Genomic DNA, 21,933 nt, shown 5'->3' on the forward strand with positions numbered 1-21,933 from the left:
AAAAAACAAAACAGTACATACTCACCATCTGATGTCCGTCAGGTCCCTTGCCGTCTGCTTCCTGCTCTGACTGACTGCCGCCGTACAGTGAGAGCACAGCACAGCAGTGACGTCACCGCTGCTCTCTGCTCTCACTGTACGGCGGCAGTCAGTCAGAGCAGGAAGCAGACGGCAAGGGACCTGACGGACATCAGATGGTGAGTATGTACTGTTTGTTTTTTTTGGTAACCAGGGTAAACATCGGGTTACTAAGCGCGGCCCTGCGCTTAGTAACCCGATGTTTACCCTGGTTACCCGGGTGCTGCAGGGGGACTTCGGCATCGTTGAAGACAGTTTCAACGATGCCGAAGTCGTTCCCCTGATCGTTGGTCGCTGGAGAGAGCTGTCTGTGTGACAGCTCCCCAGCGACCACACAGCGACTTAACAACGATCACGGCCAGGTCGTATCGCTGATCGTTGGTAAATCGCTATGTGTGACGGGGCCTTATCTCCGGCATGCTCTAATACTGTGTTTGAGTCCCCCCGGCTGTATGTCTCGCCACTGTTCGACAGCCGCGACACATGCAGGGATTACATGTTTGTTAGGCAATCCCTGCATGTGTTGCGGCTATCAAACAGTGGCGAGACATACAGCAGGGGGGACTCAAACATAGTATTAGAGCATGCCGGAGATACTCTATTAGCACTCGAGCATGCTCAGATAACACCTTATCTGAGCACGCTCGCTTAACACCAATTAAAAAAACCGACCCGAGTCATGTTCTCTGGGGTCTCAGCTGCCCCGGTAGCAGGGGGCAGCTGGGACCCTGGAGAAATTCCGACTCTGGGGGGCGATATACACTTTTTCCACAGTGTCGTTAAAAAGAGACGCTGTGGTTTAAGTACCCTTAACTCCCGCTGTTAAAAGGCGTATCAGCGGTCGTTAATGGTGTAGAGGAAATAATTTGTTTACATTGTAAAAAATATATATATGACGAGAAATGAAGAAATAAAGACCCACACCCTCAAAAAAGACATGAATGAGCCAAGTCGTTAAGATCTGAAAGGTCGCAGCACTCATCTGGGCAGCTTTCCTGGTTGTTTATTACCTGTAGTTGCACTGTAACTCGCATCTTACATACACGTGCACCATATGTCCGGTGCCAGTGTACGGAGCATATTTGGTGGCTAAACACACTCGGTACATTTTCTGTTGCCATCTTTGTAGTGAGGTTGGACATCTGTGATGTTTATTCTTCTATATTCTCATTTTACAGGAATCTGTTTTCTCAAGTGTGGCAAAGAACATAGTGGAGTCTTGTATGAATGGTTACAACGGTACCATCTTTGCTTAGTAAGTAAATGTCTTGCTAACATATCACATTACTTTTCCTGACTTGTTTTGCCAAGAGAATTTTTACCTTCTAAGTGTGTAAGCAAGAAATGGGATTTACCGTATATTCTTGAGTATAAGCCGACCCGAAAATAATCCAAGGCACCTAATTTTACCACAAAACTGGGAAAACTTATTGACTCAAGTATAAGCCTGGTATGTATGGCCCTCTCATCCCTATCCTTGTATGCATGGCCCCCCTCATCCCTATCCTGGTCTGCCTCACCCCCCTCATCCCTATCCTTGAATGCGGGGCCCATTCATCCCTATCCTGGTATGCATGCCCCCCCCCCTCATCCCTAACCTGGTATGGATGGCCCCCTGTCATCCCTATCCTGGTGTGCATGGCCCCCATCATAAAAACATTAAAAAAAAAACCATCCTACTTAACTTCCCTGTGCAGGGTCTTGTTCCGATGCCAGCAGCTGATTTATGCTTGTAAGCAGCACATGGCAGTGACGTCATGCGCTGTCTACAAGCATCAAAAACAAACAAATGCCCAGAAACGTGTAGAAGGACACAAAACTCTAGGAATATTAACAACCACAGGTGGATGAACCACACTACAACCGAGTATAATCCTCAATATAATGATTTTTATTAAAGAACAATTTAAAATAGACATAAAGTACACATAAAATGAGAATAACTGGATACCAATGAACAGGACACAACGAGAGATCGGCAAATGAAGCATATAGCAGCAGAGTAGAAATTCAATGCCCAATAAGGTGCTAGCAATAATATGAACACGCAGCAATGTCAAATATCAAAGTGTGAAAACTACAGCGATCACAACATCCAAAAAAATGTCTGGTGTCAAAGACATCCAAATGGTATTTAGTATGTGCAATGGCTAAGCTTAACACAAGGATCGACATGCTGCTGTGTAGTAAATAGGGCAACCCATGTATGCAGCTCAATACTATTAACCCACATTAAAACAAGTGTATAATGAGGAAAAGCAAAAAAACAGGTGAAAGCCCAAGATATAAAAATGAAAATAAAGCTGAAAAAGGGCATGATATACTCACTAAATATAATGAAAGCAGAGTGCCGATACCACGTTGGTCCCTGCCGCCCCAACGCACGTTTCGTAGAGACTTCCTCAGGAGGCGTGCAGGGTCTTGTTCCGATGCCAGCAGCTGATTTATGCTTGTAAGCAGCACATGGCAGTGACGTCATGCGCTGTCTACAAGCAGAGGACAGCTCCCGGAATACTCATTACTCTCCACGCCGGGACTTTGGGCATGGAGGGCAGTGAATATTCATTGCTCTTTAGTAGTGGGCACAGTAGTTGCAGCCGCTGGCTTGCTGCAGTGGCCGGGCGATCACGTGTGCCTGCTAGTTAAGGGAATAAATATTCACTGCCCTCCACGCCCATGCGAGTGGAGAGAAGTGAATGGACAAGGCATGGACATTGCTGCTTGTAAGATTGCCTTTAAATAAACCATTTGTCGGATTATTAAGAACTTCAAAGAGCGAGCATCAATTCTTATGAAGACTGATTTGGGGTTATTAACAACTGATACTGTTCAAATAGTCAGCGTAGGGTAATCCTACATTTATTAACAAATTGCCAAAGGAAAATAAACCCCTAAAGACTATAAAAGATACCTTTTAATCACACTGTTTAAAGGGGAAAAAAACTTTTTAAAAAACTGTTTGGTCAGTAAATTTCCTATAGTTTTGGTATACTAATTCTTATATTAGTATCTCAATTAGGTATCCTGATAAAGAAGTCTTCTAGTTATATTGAGATCACTTCATACTGGGATCATAATTGTATACCAACAACCGACTCCTACATGGGCTCACTCACAATTTTCCCTAACATCACAGCCATGACTAAAGAATGGTATCTGAGCAACTGCTCCCAACCATCAATGATCAATTTAGTGATGAACAATGCTTTTCAACATAGGGGGGAACAATGCTGCAAGGCAAAAGTCATAACTACGTGTCTCAGTGAACAAAACATTGACATTTTTGCAGCAATGGCCAGAAAGCTCCCTAGCTCTCAATCGCAGAGAGAATCTGTGGTCATTCTTCTTCTTCTTCTTCTTCAAAAAAAAAAAAAAATGAATAAACAAAAAGTCAGAAAATGTGATAAACTCCAAGCACTGATAAGGTAAGAATGGGTCATCAGTCAGGATTTGGCCCAGAAGCTGAAATCCAGCATGACCGAGCGAAGGGCGGAAGTCTTGAGAAATAAAGGTCAGCAATGTAAATATTGAGTCTGCACATAAACTTTATGTATTGGTCAATAAGGCTACTTTCACACTTCCGTCTTATGGCATACGTCACAATGCTTCGTTTTGGAGAAAAAACGCATCCTGCAAAGTTGCCCGCAGGATGCGTTTTTTCTCCATAGACTTGCATTAGCGACGCATTGCGACGTATGGCCACACGTCGCATCTGTCGTGCGACAGATGCGTCGTGTTTTGGCGGACGAGACGCACAAAAAAGCGTTCAATGTAACTTTTTTGTGCGACGTGTCCGCCATTTCCGACTGCACATGCGCGGCCGAAACTCCGCCCCCTCCTCTCCACTCATCACACTGGGCAGCGGATGCGTTGTAAAACTGCATCCGCTGCCCACGTTGTGCTAAATTTAGCACAACGTCCGTCGGGCCGACGGTTTGCGACGGCCCCGTACTGAAGGATGTGTGAAAGTAGCCTAAAAGTGTAAAAACGTATGAAATGGTGATAATTGTATTTCAGTAACCACAGAAACATCTGACTAAAAGATCTCAAAACAAAAGCAGCAAACTGTGTAAAAAGTTACGTTTTTGTCTTTCTTAAAACTTTTGGTCATGACGGTACAAAGAGTGAATGACGTGGAGTTATTTTGCAGATGTGTGATCTTTTTCCGTCCGGTGGCACAAATGCATCTTTTGATTGAGTACACACAACAAATTGTTATTCCTTTTTCTCTTTTAGTGGACAGACTGGATCGGGGAAGACATTTACAATGCTTGGTAAGATAAGGTTTTTTGTTTTTTTTGTTGTTGTTTTCCTATAACCCAAAAATAAACTTTACTTTTTATGGCTGGCGAGGTTTTCCTTGTTTTATCAAATTGGTAATTGCTAGAGATGAGTGAGAGTATACTCGTTGCTCGGGTTTTCCAGAGCACGCTCGGATGGTCTCCGAGTATTTGACTGCTTGGAGATTTACTTTTCCTTGCCGTAGCTGGATTATTTACGGCTGCTACCCAGCCTGAGTACATGTGGTGGTTGCCTGGTTGCTAGGGAATCGCTACATATAATCAAGCTGTCTAGTAACCGCAAATCATCCAGCTGTGGCAAGGAAAACTAAATCTCTGAGCAGTCATAAATACTCGGAGACCACCCGAGCGTGATCGGGAAAACCCGAGCAATGAGTACACTCGCTCAAAACCAGTAATTGCCTAATTGTTTGGACTATAAGATGGACCTCTGTTTTATAAAACAGAAAATGGGGAAAAACATTTTTCCTACAAATTAAAACTTCCTGGCGATGTAAATAACTTGAGGGGTCAATGCCACTAATTTTAGTGCACTAGCTTAGAATAGGCTTTATTGTGTGTTACTCTGCAGCATGCACATTATACAGGTATAGCTCACAGCACACACTATGCACTCAGCAGAGCATACACATACTCAATACTGCTGCATTCGCCCTACATACACATTCAGCTCTGCCACATCAACACACACTGCTCTTCTCCAATATACTCAGCTACATCATCAAAACTAACAGCTCTGCTGCAACATGCTCAGTTACATCAACACACACTTCATACATTATATGTGATTAATCGCATGAACTGACAGCTATTCAGGATCTGCAGCTTAGAGTTGTGTAGTTCCCTGTAGCTTTCTCCTGCCCTGCACCAATCAGAGTGAGCAGTTCTTTCAGTGGTCAGGAAGGACGCACTGTCAGTTTTCTTTTTGATCACCTTAGTCTTATATATTGTCTTTCTATTGTCCAGATTTTTCTATCAATTTATGAAGGACAGTCAGTGTATAGGATCAGGTCTATAAGAAACCACAAATAAACACCTACAAAGAAAGGCACCACACACAAACTAACGTATAAAAAGTCCTTTATTGATAACAGAAAGGCCACAAAGTGGTCATAAAATTGCCTAACCAGGCAAAGGTGAGACACAACAAACACAAAACAATGGTGGACAAATAGACCTGGAAGTGACAGCAAAACATGTATGAGCACTAAGGGTACCGTCACACAGTCACACTTTGATCGCTACGACCGTACGATCCGTGACGTTCCAGCGATATCCATACGATATCGCAGTGTCTGACACGCAGCAGCGATCAGGGATCCTGCTGAGAATCGTACGTCGTAGCAGATCGTATGGAACTTTCTTTCGTCGCTTGATCACCCGCTGACATCGCTGGATCGTTGTGTGTGACAGCGATCCAGCGATGTGTTCGCTTGTAACCAGGGTAAACATCGGGTAACTAAGCGCAGGGCCGCGCTTAGTAACCCGATGTTTACCGTGGTTACCAGCGTAAAAGTAAAAAAAAACAAACAGTACATACTTACATTCCGGTGTCTGTCCTCCGGCGTCTCAGCTTCTCTGCACTGTGAGCGCCGGCCAGCCAGAAAGCGAGCACAGCGGTGACGTCTGACATCACCGCTGTGCTTTCCGGCCGCTGTGCTTACACAGTGGAGAGAAGCAGAACGCCGGAGGACAGACACCGGAATGTGAGTATGTACGGTTTGTTTTTTTTACGTTTACGCTGGTAACCAGGGTAAACATCGGGTTACTAAGCGCGGCCCTGCGCTTAATAACCCAAAGTTTACCCTGGTTACCCGGGGACTTCGGCATCGCTCCAGCGCCGTGATTGCAAAGTGTGACCGCAGTCTACGACGCTGGAGCGATAATCATACGATCGCTGCGACGTCACGGATCGTGCCGTCGTAGCGATCAAAATGGCACTGTGTGACGGTACCCTTAGTGTGACAATATAATACACAAATGGGAAATAGGTATATTAAATAAAGCAGCAAGGCAAATAATTTGGCGTCAAATGTACAGAAAGAGACATATAAAATAACCTTAATATTGCACACAGAACCAGTGTGTATAAAAATGTAAATCCCAAGGTTAAGTAAGCCGTATACACCGGTCTGTGAGCAGTATAGAAAACGTCATTGCCTAACAATTAACCGCTAAAATGCCTAATAAACTAGTGTTTACCCAGATGGAAGAAAAGAACCAGGAGTCCACCACACCTCAGCACTGCTACTTGTGGTTATATTTTTATAAGGTAAATGTAAGTTTCTCTCTTTTAGGACCATCTGACTCAGACAACTTTACTCATAACCTCAGAGGGGTGATTCCTCGGAGTTTTGAATATTTATTTTTTCTAATAAATCGGGAAACTGAAAAGGCATGTATACTTTTGTATCCATTTTGATCTTAGTAATGTCCTGATATGACATAACCTCCTATGGTAATAATACGCAGTTAAAGTGTGGTAATGTGACATTATTTCACTCAGTTGTGGTCCGTGGCATGGTCCCTGTATCTTTTATAATAACTATATAGCAATGTGAGATGTTTGCCTATGACGCATGAGAAATGCTGTAAAACACAACAATGATGGTGTCCTTATGTTTTTCTCAGTCCGGTGATGGGAAAAGCTTTCTGTGTAAATGCTCCTTTATTGAAATCTACAATGAGCAGATATTTGACTTGCTGGACTCTGCATCAGCCGGCCTCTGTCTCAGGGAGCATATTACGAAGGGGGTCTTTGTTGTGGGAGCCATAGAACAGGTGGTGACTTCTGCAGCGGAAGCGTATCAGGTATGTATATTCAAAAAATACCAACCCCCCCATTGTACAGATTACACCAAGACATGTAGCCAGCAGTTAGATTGTTGAAGTATGTTTTCAGGCTGTGTGGTAAGTTAACATGGCAGATTACCCTAGCCTAAATGTGGATTTTGTAATTGATCCAAAATCAACTTTAAACTGTCTGTGAACATGCCCTTATACCTCTGCTATACATTTCTAGTTTGAACTAAGGTTATGGCAATGCTATATTTATATAGTCTTTTTACTACTTTTGCATAATAACACGTAAATTATTTGTACAGGTCCTTCTCAAAAAATTAGCATATAGTGTTAAATTTCATTATTTACCATAATGTAATGATTACAATTAAACTTTCATATATTATAGATTCATTATCCACCAACTGAAATTTGTCAGGTCTTTTATTGTTTTAATACTGATGATTTTGGCCTACAACTCCTGATAACCCAAAAAACCTGTCTCAATAAATTAGCATATCAAGAAAAGGTTCTCTAAATGACCTATTACCCTAATCTTCTGAATCAACTAATTAACTCTAAACACATGCAAAAGATACCTGAGACTTTTAAAAACTCCCTGCCTGGTTCATTACTCAAAACCCCCATCATGGGTAAGACTAGCGACCTGACAGATGTCAAGAAGGCCATCATTGACACCCTCAAGCAAGAGGGTAAGACCCAGAAAGAAATTTCTCAACAATTAGGCTGTTCCCAGAGTGCTGTATCAAGGCACCTCAATGGTAAGTCTGTTGGAAGGAAACAGTGTGGCAGAAAACGCTGTACAACGAGAAGAGGTGACCGGACCCTGAGGAAGATTGTGGAGAAGGACCGATTCCAGACCTTGGGGAACCTGAGGAAGCAGTGGACTGAGTCTGGTGTGGAAAGGCGTGTGCAGGAAATGGGCTACAGGTGCCGCATTCCCCAGGTAAAGCCACTTTTGAACCATAAACAGCGGCAGAAGCGCCTGACCTGGGCTATAGAGAAGCAGCACTGGACTGTTGCTAAATGGTCCCAAGTACTTTTTTCTGATGAAAGCAAATTTTGCATGTCATTCGGAAATCAAGGTGCCAGAGTCTGGAGGAAGACTGGGGAGAAGGAAATGCCAAAATGCCTGAAGTCCAGTGTCAAGTACCCACAGTCAGTGATGGTGTGGGGTGCCATGTCAGCTGCTGGTGTTGTTCCACTGTGTTTCATCAAGGGCAGGGTCAATGCAGCTAGCTATCAGGAGATTTTGGAGCACTTCATGCTTCCATCGGCTGAAATGCTTTATGGAGATGAAGATTTCATTTTTCAGCACGACCTGGCACCTGCTGACAGTGCCAAAACCACTGGTAAATGGTTTACTGACCATGGTATTACTGTGCTCAATTGGCCAGCCAACTCTCCTGACCTGAACCCCATAGAGAATCTGTGGGATATTGTGAAGAGAAAGTTGAGAGACGCAAGACCCAACACTCTGGATGAGCTTAAGGCCGCTATTGAAGCATCCTGGGCCTCCATAACATCTCAGCAGTGTCACAGGCTGATTGCCTCCATGCCACGCCGCATTGAAGCAGTCATTTCTGCCAAAGGATTCCCGACAAAGTATTGAGTGCATAACTGAACATTATTATTTGATGGTTTTTTTGTTTGTTATTAAAAAAACACTTTTATTTGATTGGACGGGTGAAATATGCTAATTTATTGAGACAGGTTTTTTGGGTTATCAGGAGTTGTAGGCCAAAATCATCAGTATTAAAACAATAAAAGACCTGACAAATTTCAGTTGGTGGATAATGAATCTATAATATATGAAAGTTTAATTGTAATCATTACATTATGGTAAATAATGAAATTTAACACTATATGCTAATTTTTTGAGAAGGACCTGTATATAGTACTGTGTAAAACTGTTGAAAAAATACTGCAATGTAAGAAGTGTAAGTAGTTGATTTTTTTATCAATTCACAAAATGCAAAGTAGGTGAACAAAAAAATCTAAATCAAATAGTAAAATCAGTATTTGGTGTTGCCAACTTTTGTCTTCAGCATCATTTTTTCTACATACACTTACGCCCAGTTTTTGAAGAGACTCGGCAGGGAGATTATTCCAAACATCTTGCAGAACTAACCATTCCACACAGATTTGATGTTGTGGGTGCTATATCATAATTTCCAGGGTTCCTTGTTCTTCTTTACTCTGGCTGTGCGTTTGGATTCGTTAGCTTACTGCAGAATAAGTTTGGAGCCAATCGGAAGCCTTTCTGATGGTCTCGCATGATGGACAAGTATCTGCTTGTATTTCTCAGCATTGAGGACACCAAGAAATAGGCACATCATGCTTGCTTCCGTTCTAAATGAGATGTCTGGCAGTGCCATCAGCTGAAAACTGGCAGCAACTAGTAGGACCAAGCTACATCGCATACTATACAGAGAAGTCTGTCCATAAATGGTCTTCGTGGATGATTTGCAACCAAAGACCATGCTTTTGACATGTAAACAAGGCCATTTAACGTCTTTGCATGTAAACATAGGAACTGGGGTGCAGAAAATGGCAGTGTGTACTCTCGACTGATAAGACAAAAAGTGAAGTTTGGCTGTAACAGAAGCCTATTCAGTAAAGTGATTTTGACTGGTACCATGAGTGTCTGCAGGCATTAGAGAATCATGGCAGAGGTTCCTTGTCCCCAAATGATAAGAAATTAAGGCAGATGCTTATCCATCACTAGATGGTGGCCCGATTCTAACATATCGGGTATTCTAGAATATGTAGGTAGTATATAGCACAGGCTACGTACTATATTGCACAGTGACGTATTATATAACACAACCAACGTAGTATATAACATAGCTACAAAGTATATAACAGAGCTACGTAGTATGTAACACAGCGTACGTAGTATATAACATAGCCACGTAGTGTATTGCACATGTATGTAGCATATTGGTCAGCCATGTAGTATATAGCAGAGCAGCCACGTAGTATATTGGACAGTCACGTTGTATATTGCCCAGCTACATAGTAATAGCACAGAGATGTAGTATATAACAGAGCCCACGCAGTATGTAACACAGCCCACGTAGTATATAGCAATGTGGGCACTATATGCGTGGTTAAAAAAGACTTAAAATAAAAAATAAACATATACTCACCTTCCGAAGGCCCCTTGAAGTCCTGGCGCCAGTGTGCGGTGCACACGGCAGCTTCCGGTCCCAGGGTTGGTATGAGCGCAGGACCTGTGATGACGTCACATGACCGTGACGTCATGGCAGGTCCTTCTCGCATAGCATCCTTGGCACCGGAACCTGCTGCTTGCAATGCCGAGGACAGCGTGCAACGTCGGAAGGTGAGAATAACTTTTTTTTATTATTATTATTATTTGTAACATTAGATCTTTTTACTATTGATGCTGCATACGCAGCATCAATAGTAAAAAGTTGGTCACAGGATTAATAGCTGCGTTAACGGAGTGCATTACACCGCGGTCCGTTAACGCTGGCATTAACCCTGTGTGAGCGCTCAGCGCTGACTGCAGGGCAGTAAAGCAGCGGCCATTTTGCTGCCAGACTATGGCCGTCGCTGATTGGTCGTGGGCGTTTTGCCACGACCAATAAGCGACTTGGATTTCCATGACAGACAGAGGCCGCGACCAATGAATATCCGCGACAGACAGAAAGACAGACGGAAGTGACCCTTAGACAATTATATAGTAGATGTAATACCATCAGGGAGGCATCCGATTGGCTGAAAATGTGTTCTGCCACAGGACAAACACAAACACACAGCCAATATCATGAAGAACTATCTTCAGCGTAAAGAAGAGCAAGGAGTCCTAGAAGTGATGATATAGTCTCCCCAGAACGCTATCAGTCATTTATTCTGTCTGGGACTATATGAAGATCTGCGGTTATTTCTCGAAGATGTGTGGAACAATCTCTGTGACGAGTTAATTCAAAAACTGTGGAAAAAAACCTAGAAGAATTGATGCTGTGTTGATGGAAAAGGGTGATTTAAATTTCTCCTTTTTTATTCATTTTATATCTTAATTGATAAAAAAAAACTATTAATACCGTACTTTTTTAAAAAAAAGTATTCTTACTGTACAGTGTTATATTTTTATTTCTCCCCATTGAGTTTCGTGATCGCTTGTTCTATTCAGGATAAGTTGACATTTTTGTTGATCCATACACAAGTGCATCAAATTTATTTTATATTTTCAGTGTTAAATGATCTGATAGAATGTTGTGAATACAGCAACACTGTTACAATTATTTGTTCTTTTCTATTCGCCACGACAGCACCCACTGAGAGAGGGGATCCGCCCCTAGGAACAGGAAACCTACAGAGAGATAAAAGGGGCGGCTCCCCCTCGCTCCTCAGTTGGTTTCCTGTTCCTAAAGGGGAACCTACAGAGAAGACTCTCTGAAACTAATTGCAAGAGGAAAACTTGCCTGGATGCCGCCTGTGCGTCTCTGCTGAGCAACAGGGGCTCCAGAGTGAGTAAACAGAGTCGGGCGTTCCTGTTGGTTCCCCCCTCATCTGTTACAGTCGGTGGACAACGATCTCCCTGCTGGGACATCGTTGTAAGGGATGGCCGGTGATGCGGTGTGCCTGGGCTGATCGACTTACCTGAAGCAAGCAGGTTTCCGGACCCAGGTGGCGATACCCTCCGAAGTGTGTGGAGTGGTCATCAGCTGTTTCCCAGTCCCTCAGGTATGGCGGTGACGTGGGAGAGGTAGCGCTTTGAAAGCCGGCCGGCTGAGACGCCGGCGCATGCGCAGTAGAGCCGCATCCCGGAAGTGGATCCCTGCCCCCAGGAGGTCAGCAGTCTATTTCCGGGGGAACCGCCATATTGGTTTCCTCTGGCGGTTTCTCCATGCCCCCTGACGCTGCACCAAGGTATCAGGTAAAAAAAAAAAAAAAAGGGGGAGGAAGTGTGTGTGTGTGAAAAGCCTACACTATAAAAGGCACATGAGCAGGGACAGACGGCGCGCTGTCATGTCGTCCCAAGAGGAAGTCTCTGTGCGCCCTATGGAGGACCTACTGATTCCCAGTAGTGATGCCAGAACTAAAGATGGTGGACACTCTAAGAGGAGTGATTCCACTGTGAAATCAGGAGGGAGATCGTCCCGTTCCACACCCCAGGCCAGGCAAACCCAGCAACCGGTAGATACATGTGCTTCTGGGTGAATGTTATATAGCTTCAAGAGAGCTTATAAGTATTTCCTCTGCTTATGTTTTTAGGCAAAGAGGACGGGGAAAACAAAGCATAAACAGTGTGCTATATGTACTGAGCCCCTGCCTGACTCCTATCTTAAAAAGCTGTGTCAAGCCTGTATAAATAATACCTTGCAGCAGGAGGAGTCGGTTAAAATGAATGACATACGGCTTATAATTCGTGAGGAGCTGCAGTCGTTAGGAGGGGGCCCCTCTGTTAATGTGGAAAAAAGGAGTAGGAGAAAGTCCTCACCTAAAGCTGACACGTCAGCAGAGAGTGGGGAGGTGGATTCGGATGTGTCTCAATCATCTGAATCATCAGGGGAACAGAACTATGTCTGTTTTCCTACTGACGGTGTCAACAGTTTAATAAAGTCAGTAAGAAGTACGATGGGGTTGGCTGAGTCAAAAGAACCCCAAACGCCACAGGAACTTATGTTCGCTGGTCTTTCTCAGAGGAAGGGCCAGGTATTTCCTGTAAATCAGGCCATAAAAGACCTCGTTAAAAAAGAATGGGGTAAAGGGCAAAAGGGGTTTGTGCCAATACCCTGCAAGAGACGCTACCCCTTTGATGACGAGGATATGGATTCCTGGGCTAAAGTACCGAAAGTCGATGCGGCAGTAGCATCTACATCTCGCCGTTCCACCTTACCCGTAGAGGACGCAGGTTCCTTGTCCGATCCCATGGACAGAAAATCGGATGCACTCCTTAAAAAATCATGGGAGGCCTGTGTTACTGCCTTCAAGCCAGCAATCTCAGCCACATGTACCAGTAGGTCTATGCTGGTTTGGTTGGAGCAGCTGGACCAAAATATCAGAAACGGGGTTTCTAGAGAGAAGTTACGGGCGTCAATTCCCTTGATAAAAGGTGCTGCAGCATTTATATCCGATGCCTCCGTGGACTCTCTCCGCCTGGCGGCCAGAACAGCTAGCCTCTCCAATACTGCTCGCCGAGCTTTATGGCTAAAAAACTGGAAGGGTGATGCCCAGTCTAGATCCAAATTATGTGCCATACCCTGTCAGGGTGAGTACCTCTTTGGAAGTGTGTTGGATGAAATTCTCACTAAAGCGGGTGAGCGGAAGAAGGGCTTCCCTAATCCATTTGTTCCTTCTTACAGAAGGGCATTCAGGAAGCCATCATTTGGCAGAAAGGGAGGCTTTAAAGAATGGAGGAACAAAGAGTTCAGGCAAAAGGGCAATTTGTTTAATAAACGTCCCTTCAAACCAGCTGAGAAATTCCGGGAACCCTATTCCACCAGTGGGCGGTAGACTTCTAGGATTTATAAATCAATGGAATGAAATAACTGTTAATCCATGGGCCTTAAAATTAATATCCTCAGGCCTCACCCTAGACTTTATTCGAAAACCTCCGGATTCCTTCTTGCTCACCTCCCTAAAGTCCAGACTACAACAAGAAGCTCTGGAGATAGAAATTAAGTCCCTTCTTGCCAAACGGGTTTTGATAGACGTTCCGTCATCTCAAACAGGGATGGGGTTCTACTCCCCCTTGTTTCTGATTACTAAACCTGACGGATCCTATAGAACTATATTTAATCTGAGAAAACTGAACACGTTCATAAAACCCACAACATTTAAAATGGAATCTGTTCGGTCAGCCATTAAAAATCTGTTCCCAAACTGTTACATGGTAGTACTGGATCTTAAAGATGCGTATTACCATCTTCCTATACACCAGTCACACCAGCAGTTCCTTCGGGTAGCAGTAATTATAGACGGGCAAATTCGCCATTTACAATATAGAGCAATGCCCTTTGGCCTATCCATGGCCCCTAGGGTCTTTACTAAATTGCTATTGGAGGTAATGTCTTTTCTGCGATTAAAAGACACTCTGGTCATTCCATATCTGGATGACCTACTAATTGTGGGAAAAAACTCCTTACAGTGTAAACAAAGGTTGGAGGAGGTGGCGTTTTCCTTACAAACGCTAGGCTGGATTGTCAACTGGGAAAAATCCAGACTCCAACCTGTCACTTGTCAGAGATTCCTAGGACTCCTTCTGGATTCAGTGGACCAAATTTGTCGGTTACCTGATGATAAGAAGTCTTCTATTGTTGGCAAAGTAAGCCTGGCAATCAAAAGACGTAGCATGTCTCTTAGAAATGCCATGTCATTACTAGGTTCATTGTCATCTTGTATCCCTGCGGTTAAATGGGCGCAATTCCATACCAGGCAGCTCCAGAAATTTATATTGCAGGAGGACATTAAAAAAGGACATTTGGACCGAACAATTTATTTATCATCAGAGGTAGTACACTCCCTTACATGGTGGTTAGATTGGGGAAATCTATCAGAGGGGGTACCTTGGGTCATCACCCCTACTACCATAGTAACCACGGATGCTAGTCCGGAAGGCTGGGGAGCACATTTTAAAGATCAGGTGGTTCAGGGCCTTTGGTCCAGATCAGAACTGACTAATTCCTCTAATGTAAAAGAATTAAGAGCCATATATTACTCCCTACTCCGCTTTCTTCCCCAACTACGAGGCTCTCACACAAGGGTCCTCTCGGACAACACCTCGGCAGTAGCCTATTTGAACCATCAAGGAGGTACACGGTCAGAGAATCTTATGAAAATCTCATCGGACATCATGACCTTAGCGGAAAGTCATCTGTTGTCCTTATCAGCGGTGCACATCAGAGGCATAGACAATGTTCGGGCAGATTTCCTCAGTCGCCATACCCTTCATCAAGGGGAATGGATGCTCAGCAGAAAGATTTTCAAATTAATAACAGACCGATGGGGAGTACCTCAAATAGACCTGTTCGCAACAAGGTCCAACCGTCAGGTCAAAACTTTTGCCTCCCTTTGCAGACTGGACAAACCCGACATATTCGATGCCCTTCAGGTGCCATGGACATTCGACCTGGCCTATGCATTCCCTCCATGGAACCTATTACCTATAGTAATCAGAAAAATAAGGGAGGAGGGAGCAAGAGTCCTGTTGGTGGCCCCATTCTGGCCCAAAAGGCCATGGTTCTCATGGCTCAGGGCGATGTCAACTACAGACCCTTGGATCCTGCCTCAGTCCAAGGACCTGTTGTCTCAGGGACCATTTTTCCATCCTCGGGTAAAAGGCATGAATCTGACTGTATGGAATTTGAGAGGCACTTACTAACTTTAAGGGGTTTTTCCAGTGGGCTTATAGATACTCTTATGAAGAGTAGGAAGCCGTCTACTACCCAAATCTATATCAGGGTTTGGAGAAAATTCCTTCAATTTCATACTACACAACTTTCCGCTGAGGTACCCATAATTTCAATATTGGAGTTCTTACAAAAAGGGCTTGAATTGGGACTGTCTGTAAATACCCTAAGAGTCCAGGTCTCAGCTCTGGGAGCACTCTTTAGTTATGATGTGGCAGGAGATAGATGGGTTTCGCGTTTTATATCAGCATGTGAACGATCAAAACCTATTCATATACCACAGGTGCCTCAGTGGGATCTATCTCTGGTCCTAGATGCCTTGACACAAAGCCCGTTTGAGCCTCTAGACGCGGCCTCAATAAAGAACATCTCGCTAAAAACGATACTGTTAGTAGCCCTGGTATCCGCTAGAAGAGTGAGTGATCTCCATGCCTTATCAATTGACCCTCCTTATCTATCCGTGACATCCGATAGAATAATTCTGAAAACGGACCCTTGTTATCTTCCTAAGGTAGCCACTAGCTTTCATAGATCCCAGGAGATCTTGTTACCTACCTTCTATAAAGACCACTCAACTCCAGAAGAAGCCAGGCTTCATACCCTAGATGTTAAGAGAACTATTCTAGCCTATTTAGAGAAGACTAGGGACTGGAGGAAGAGTAGGGCTCTCTTTGTATCTTTCCAGGGAAAAACCAAGGGTTCCAGAGTTACAAAGAACACGCTGTCACGCTGGATAAGAGATGCCATAGTCCTGGCGTATAAAGCTGGAGGAAGAGATCCTCCAATGCAGGTGGGAGCACACTCCACAAGAGCCGTATCGACCTCCTGGGCAGAAAGGGCGAACGTGCCGATAGATCTTATATGTAAGGCTGCAACTTGGTCTTCACCAAACACCTTCTATAGACATTATAGATTAGATCTATCTGCTGCTTCTGACCTAACCTTTGGGGTTTCGGTTCTTGATTCAGTTAACCCACCCAGTATATAGTCTCTGAAAATCTCTCAGTGGGTGCTGTCGTGGCGAATAGAAAATATCGGATTACGTACCGGTAATGCTCTTTTATAGAGCCCACGACAGCACCCATTCAAATCCCTCCCTTTTTTCTTTATTTAGTTGCACGTGGTGCCTTAATAGGGAGATGTATATAATAGAGTAATATGATATGAACTGGTAAATATGTATATATGCCTGAACCTGTTAACTAAAAAACCTGGCGGCGGTTCCTCCTTATTCTCTGTAAAACAACTGAGGAGCGAGGGGGAGCCGCCCCTTTTATCTCTCTGTAGGTTTCCTGTTCCTAGGGGCGGATCCCCTCTCTCAGTGGGTGCTGTCGTGGGCTCTATAAAAGAGCATTACCGGTACGTAATCCGATATTTTCTGGGCATAATAAAGCAGTTTGGGATTGGAAGCTAGTAAGGTTTCTAAGATGCAAACCATGGGGGGCGGTCGATGAGCAACCCACCTTTGTGCTGCAGGGGTGGGACACAATGGGGTGATAGGGGGAAAGCCCTCCCTTTATCTCCCCACTTGGATTCTGTAGTTGGTTTTTGGCTGCAACCTCTGATGTTCTTCACGTCACACAAGGTAATCTTTTTACTATGTACTAATTTTACAACGGGTGATTTTTAATATTTTTTTAAATATATTGTTAGGTACTTTCTACTGGGTGGCGAAACAGACGAGTGGCTTCAACTTCAATGAACCGGGAGTCCTCACGATCACATGCTGTATTCACAGTTACCATTGAATCAATGGAAAAAATTAATGAGATTGTTAACATTAGATCTTCGCAACTCAATCTTGTAGATCTTGCAGGATCGGAGAGGCAAAAAGACACACATACAGATGGAGTCAGACTTAAGGTTGGCGTCCATTTTTTATTTTTATTTACTAGAACAACTTGATGTGTGTGTATATAAAAAAACAAAAAAAAGAAAAGAAAGTTATGGGCAAGTGGCTGCAGTAAGTTATGAGCATTGTGGACTCGCTGTTTTTTCCCATCGCTGAGGTAGTATATCAGTCCATCGTTTTACCATAGTATTTAATGGGGGGATGGTCCTTTATCCTTATCAGTCATACACTGTCATGCTGAGTGAGGTAGAAGCAAGGTGCATAACAACGGGTAGGGGAGGGGAAGCCCAAACACTAGGGAAGGGGGGAGTGGAGACCTCTAGGCAGATCTAAAACACTGTCTGCCCTAATTGTTCCTAAATAGGTTCGCCGAGCAGGGTAGGGAGGGGATGGGGTAAATGCTAGTCAGCCCCCACTACAACTAAAGACAGAGAGGATGGCTGAACGAGGGGATGCAATAGCTTGATAAGACCATCAAGATATCACACCAGCAATCCTCAAAGAAGACGCTAGCCGACTGCTAGTACTTCCAACCAGACAAAGTGAATTTGAGCTAACACAGCGACCACAGGTATTTAAATCTTCAGCAAGGATGTTAATTAGCAGCAGAAGGTGGAGGTAACTTGGATCCTAGAGGGAGAAGGAAATCACTCCATAATAAAGGTGGAAAAATCAAGAACGTGCTTGTAGAGCTAATCGCAAAGACTTACAGCCGGATCCAGGATGGCTGTCTGTCACACCTGACACACCCGTGACATACACTTTGTCACATTAATATGAGAGACACGTAATTTGCATGAGATTAGAAAACTTTTATGCAATGTTTTCTTATTTGTCAGAGCCAAGTCCCCTTGACATTAATGGCGTCATATTTTCCAAAGAAAAAAGTGTTGAAACTGTATGGATTGATGTAATATTGGCCTGTGACTTAATTTCCCTTTTGGGTACTTTAACCTGGAAAATTTTTATGCCAGCGAAGTCTGACATTTGCCACATAATATGCAGCAGAGATCCAGGGCTAATCTGCATCTCACTGCCCACTGCAGTTTTCAGCGACTCACCGACAAATGTGCGATCACGTGAACCGCAAGCGATGAATGGTGTTTTGTGGATGGTTTTCTTGTGGTTTTCTTTTTGTTTGTTTTTTATATACAAGGCAAAAAAAAAGTAAAAATGCCCCTAACTGATTTGAAGGGGTGACTCGATCCCTCTTACTACCGCATTGGGAGGGTGAGTGACACTGATGACATCACGTCTACAAATATGCATACGGGAGCAACTGGTATCGAGGGCCTGGCCTATTCTAATAGGAAACTGATCTGTACCTTGCCCATGCCAGTCAGCGGATGTCTGTAGACGCAATGTCACCGACCCCACTAACCGTCCAAAGCAGAAGTGATAAGGGTTACAAATTGTAAAGCAAGCACAGATAAAACAATCTGAATCTTCTAGTTAATTATTCCCATCCACGGTACAGTCCAGGTGAGGTACGATTGCTGCAGCAACTGTATAGCCCACCATGCAGGAGTGTCACACCATTAGTTCTCATGCGGTCAGACCTTAAGTGGCGATGGCATCGCATTTTATGCTGTAAGTAATGATGAGCAAACGTGCTCGGATAAGGTGTATGATAGAGCGACTCACTCAGCTGACACCGAGGTAGGCACAGGAACACTGTCTCTTTTCAGTCCTTCACGGGTTTATTATATACATGCGGCATAAACCACGGTGAGGTAAAAATAAACACCGCCCTAAGGGCATAACAGGAAAGCAAAGCAAAATGGTATAACACAGTCCATACATCTGCGGGAAATCCGCCCGATCAGGAGAAATCGGCATCCAAAGATTCAGCTTTCCTTCACAGGACACAAAGCACTGAAGCTCCACTCTACAGGCCTACCCAATACTGACTGCCTCTGGAAGCCGACTATGTAAGCCCCAGACCACACCCTGGGGTGGACAGCCTCCCAGCCGCTCTATGGTTGTCCACAAAAAACCCAACCCTTTAAACAAATTGGTGGTTAACCCCTCGCAGCACCTAATGTGCTGGAGGAAAACTTCTGGGTTTTACATCACTTAAGCCATTAACCGCAGCAAATGATATCTCCCCTCCAGCATCTTACAAGTGACTTTGTCACAGGTGTTCTCCGAGCATGCTCAGGTGCTAGCAGTGTCTTGGGCGTGCTCGAATAATATGTTCTAGTCCCTGCGGCTGCATGTCTTGCAGCTGTTAGACTGCCGCAACACATGCAGGGATTGTCTGCTTACAGCTGCGGGGACTCATATATTTCGAGCACGCTGAAGACATTCGGTTAGCACCCAAGCATGCTCTCTCATCACTAGCCGTACAGAAAGTAATGTTATTGGGCTGATGTGAAAGGTACATTTTCTATTTCTATCCTTGTTTCGTATAGGAAGCTGGGAGCATAAACAGATCACTGAGCTGCCTGGGACAAGTGATTACTGCTTTGGGCGATGTAGCTAATGGAAGACAAAGGCATATCTGCTACAGAGACTCCAAGCTTACTTTCTTGCTGCGGGTATGTAGTCTCAGTTCAGTGCATGTTATCAAGTAAAATTTAGCTTGGAGGCTCTACTGCTTGATGTCAGCAGCGTAAATCTTTTTTAAATATATTGAACAATATTTAATTTTGAAAATTGTTTTATGCAGATATTTTAATCCACTTTTCATTTTATTGAATAGGATTCACTTGGAGGCAATGCGAAAACTTTTATTATTGCAAATATTCACCCTGGATCCAAGAGTTTTGGAGAAACCTTATCAACTCTTCAATTCGCACAGAGGGCAAAGCTGATTAAAAACAAGGTAACAGTGGTTCAATGGATGCATTTTATGTTGATTTATTATTCATTATTGTACTTCATAACCGGAGGCATTTTCTTTTTCATTTTTTGCTCCCCTTTTCCAGGAGCCATAACTTTTTTTTTTTTTTTTCTGTCAAAATGGCCCTGTGAGGACACGTTTTTTTGCAAGGCGAGTTGTACTTTTGAATGTCCCCATTGATTTTAGCATATCGTGTACTGGAAAACGGGAAAAAAATTCCAAGTGCGGTGAAATTGCAAAAAAAAGTGCAATTCCACAATTTTTTTTTTTCACCATGTTCACTAAATGCTAAGCCTGCCATTCTGATTCTCCAGGCCATTACGAGTTCATAGACACCAAACATGTCTAGGTTATTTTTTTTTCATTTATGTCATGGAAGAAAAAAAACCAAAACGCCATACTCTGAGACCTGTAGCTCTATTTTACGTGACTTGGGGCTGAGTGAGGGCTTATTTTTTGCGCGACGAACTGACGTTTTTGTTGATGCCATGTTGGTGTAGATGCGATCTTTTGATCACTCGTTATTGCATTTTTTTATTTTATGTAGCAGTGATCAAACATGCAAAGCAATGGCATGGAAGAGATTCCTACCAAGTGGCCATTGGGTCAGCCACACATTAAAGCCTGTAGTGAAAAATATATATGTATATATGTATGTATGTGTATATGTGTGTGTATATATATATATATATATATATATATATATATATATATATATATATATATATATATATATATATATATATATATATATATATATATATATATATATATATATATATATATATATATATATATATATATATATATATATATATATATATATATATATATACTAGCTGTACTACCCGGCTTCGCCCGGGTTAATGACTGCTGTTAGCAAAATAGAATGTGTTAACAAAAATTTATTCTGCACACAAAAACCACAAAACAAATAGATAGAAATGTAATTATTAAAAGGCAAAAACTAAGCAAATAGAAGCATTTCACAACATATATTAGCTTTGTTATACTGAGAATGTCTTTGTTGCCTATATTAACCAATCAGAGCTCAGGTTAATTAACTGTAGCAAAATAGAAGCTGAGCTGTGATTGGTTGCTATTGGCAGCCTGATAAATCCCCAGCCAACAGGAAGCCCTCCCCCCTGGCAGTATATATTAGCTCACACATACACATAATAGACAGGTCATGTGACTGACAGCTGCCGTATTTCCTATATGGTACATTTGTTGCTCTTGTAGTTTGCTTATTAATCAGATTTTTATTTTTGAAGGACAATACCAGACTTGTGTGTGTTTTAGGGCGAGTTTTATGTGTCAAGTTGTGTGTGTTGAGTTGCGTGTGGCGACATGCATGTAGCGACTTTTGTGAGATGAGTTTTGTGTGGCGACATGCGTGTAGCAACATTTTGTGTGTTGAGTTGCATGTGACAGGTTAGTGTAGTAAGTTGTGTGCAGCAAGATTTGTGCATGGCGAGTTTTGCGCGTGGCGAGTTTTATGTGTGGTGCATTTTGAGTATGTGCAAGTTTTGTGTGAGGCAACTTTTGCATGTGGTGCAACTTTTGTACATGTGGCAATTTTTCTGTGTGTGCAAGTTTTGCATGAGGTGAGTTTTCCATGAGGTGAGTTTTGCACGTGTGGCGAGTTTTGCGTGAGCCTAGTTTTGCATATGG

At 43.2% G+C, this 21,933-nt stretch overlaps 1 protein-coding gene across 1 annotated transcript in view; it reads left to right on the plus strand.

The window, feature by feature from the left end:
• KIF15 (kinesin family member 15) overlaps positions 1–21,933 on the plus strand; it is a 169,351-nt gene that overhangs the window by 27,886 nt on the left and 119,532 nt on the right. The window contains exons 4-10 of the mRNA XM_077269093.1: positions 1,257–1,333; positions 4,315–4,352; positions 6,677–6,774; positions 7,011–7,190; positions 17,216–17,425; positions 19,829–19,954; positions 20,119–20,241. Coding sequence (XP_077125208.1) covers positions 1,257–1,333; positions 4,315–4,352; positions 6,677–6,774; positions 7,011–7,190; positions 17,216–17,425; positions 19,829–19,954; positions 20,119–20,241 — 852 coding nt within the window. The remainder of the gene's footprint in view (positions 1–1,256; positions 1,334–4,314; positions 4,353–6,676; positions 6,775–7,010; positions 7,191–17,215; positions 17,426–19,828; positions 19,955–20,118; positions 20,242–21,933) is intronic.

This window comes from Ranitomeya variabilis, chromosome 6 (assembly GCF_051348905.1).
Source record: "Ranitomeya variabilis isolate aRanVar5 chromosome 6, aRanVar5.hap1, whole genome shotgun sequence".
Classification (NCBI taxonomy): Eukaryota; Metazoa; Chordata; class Amphibia; order Anura; family Dendrobatidae; genus Ranitomeya; species Ranitomeya variabilis.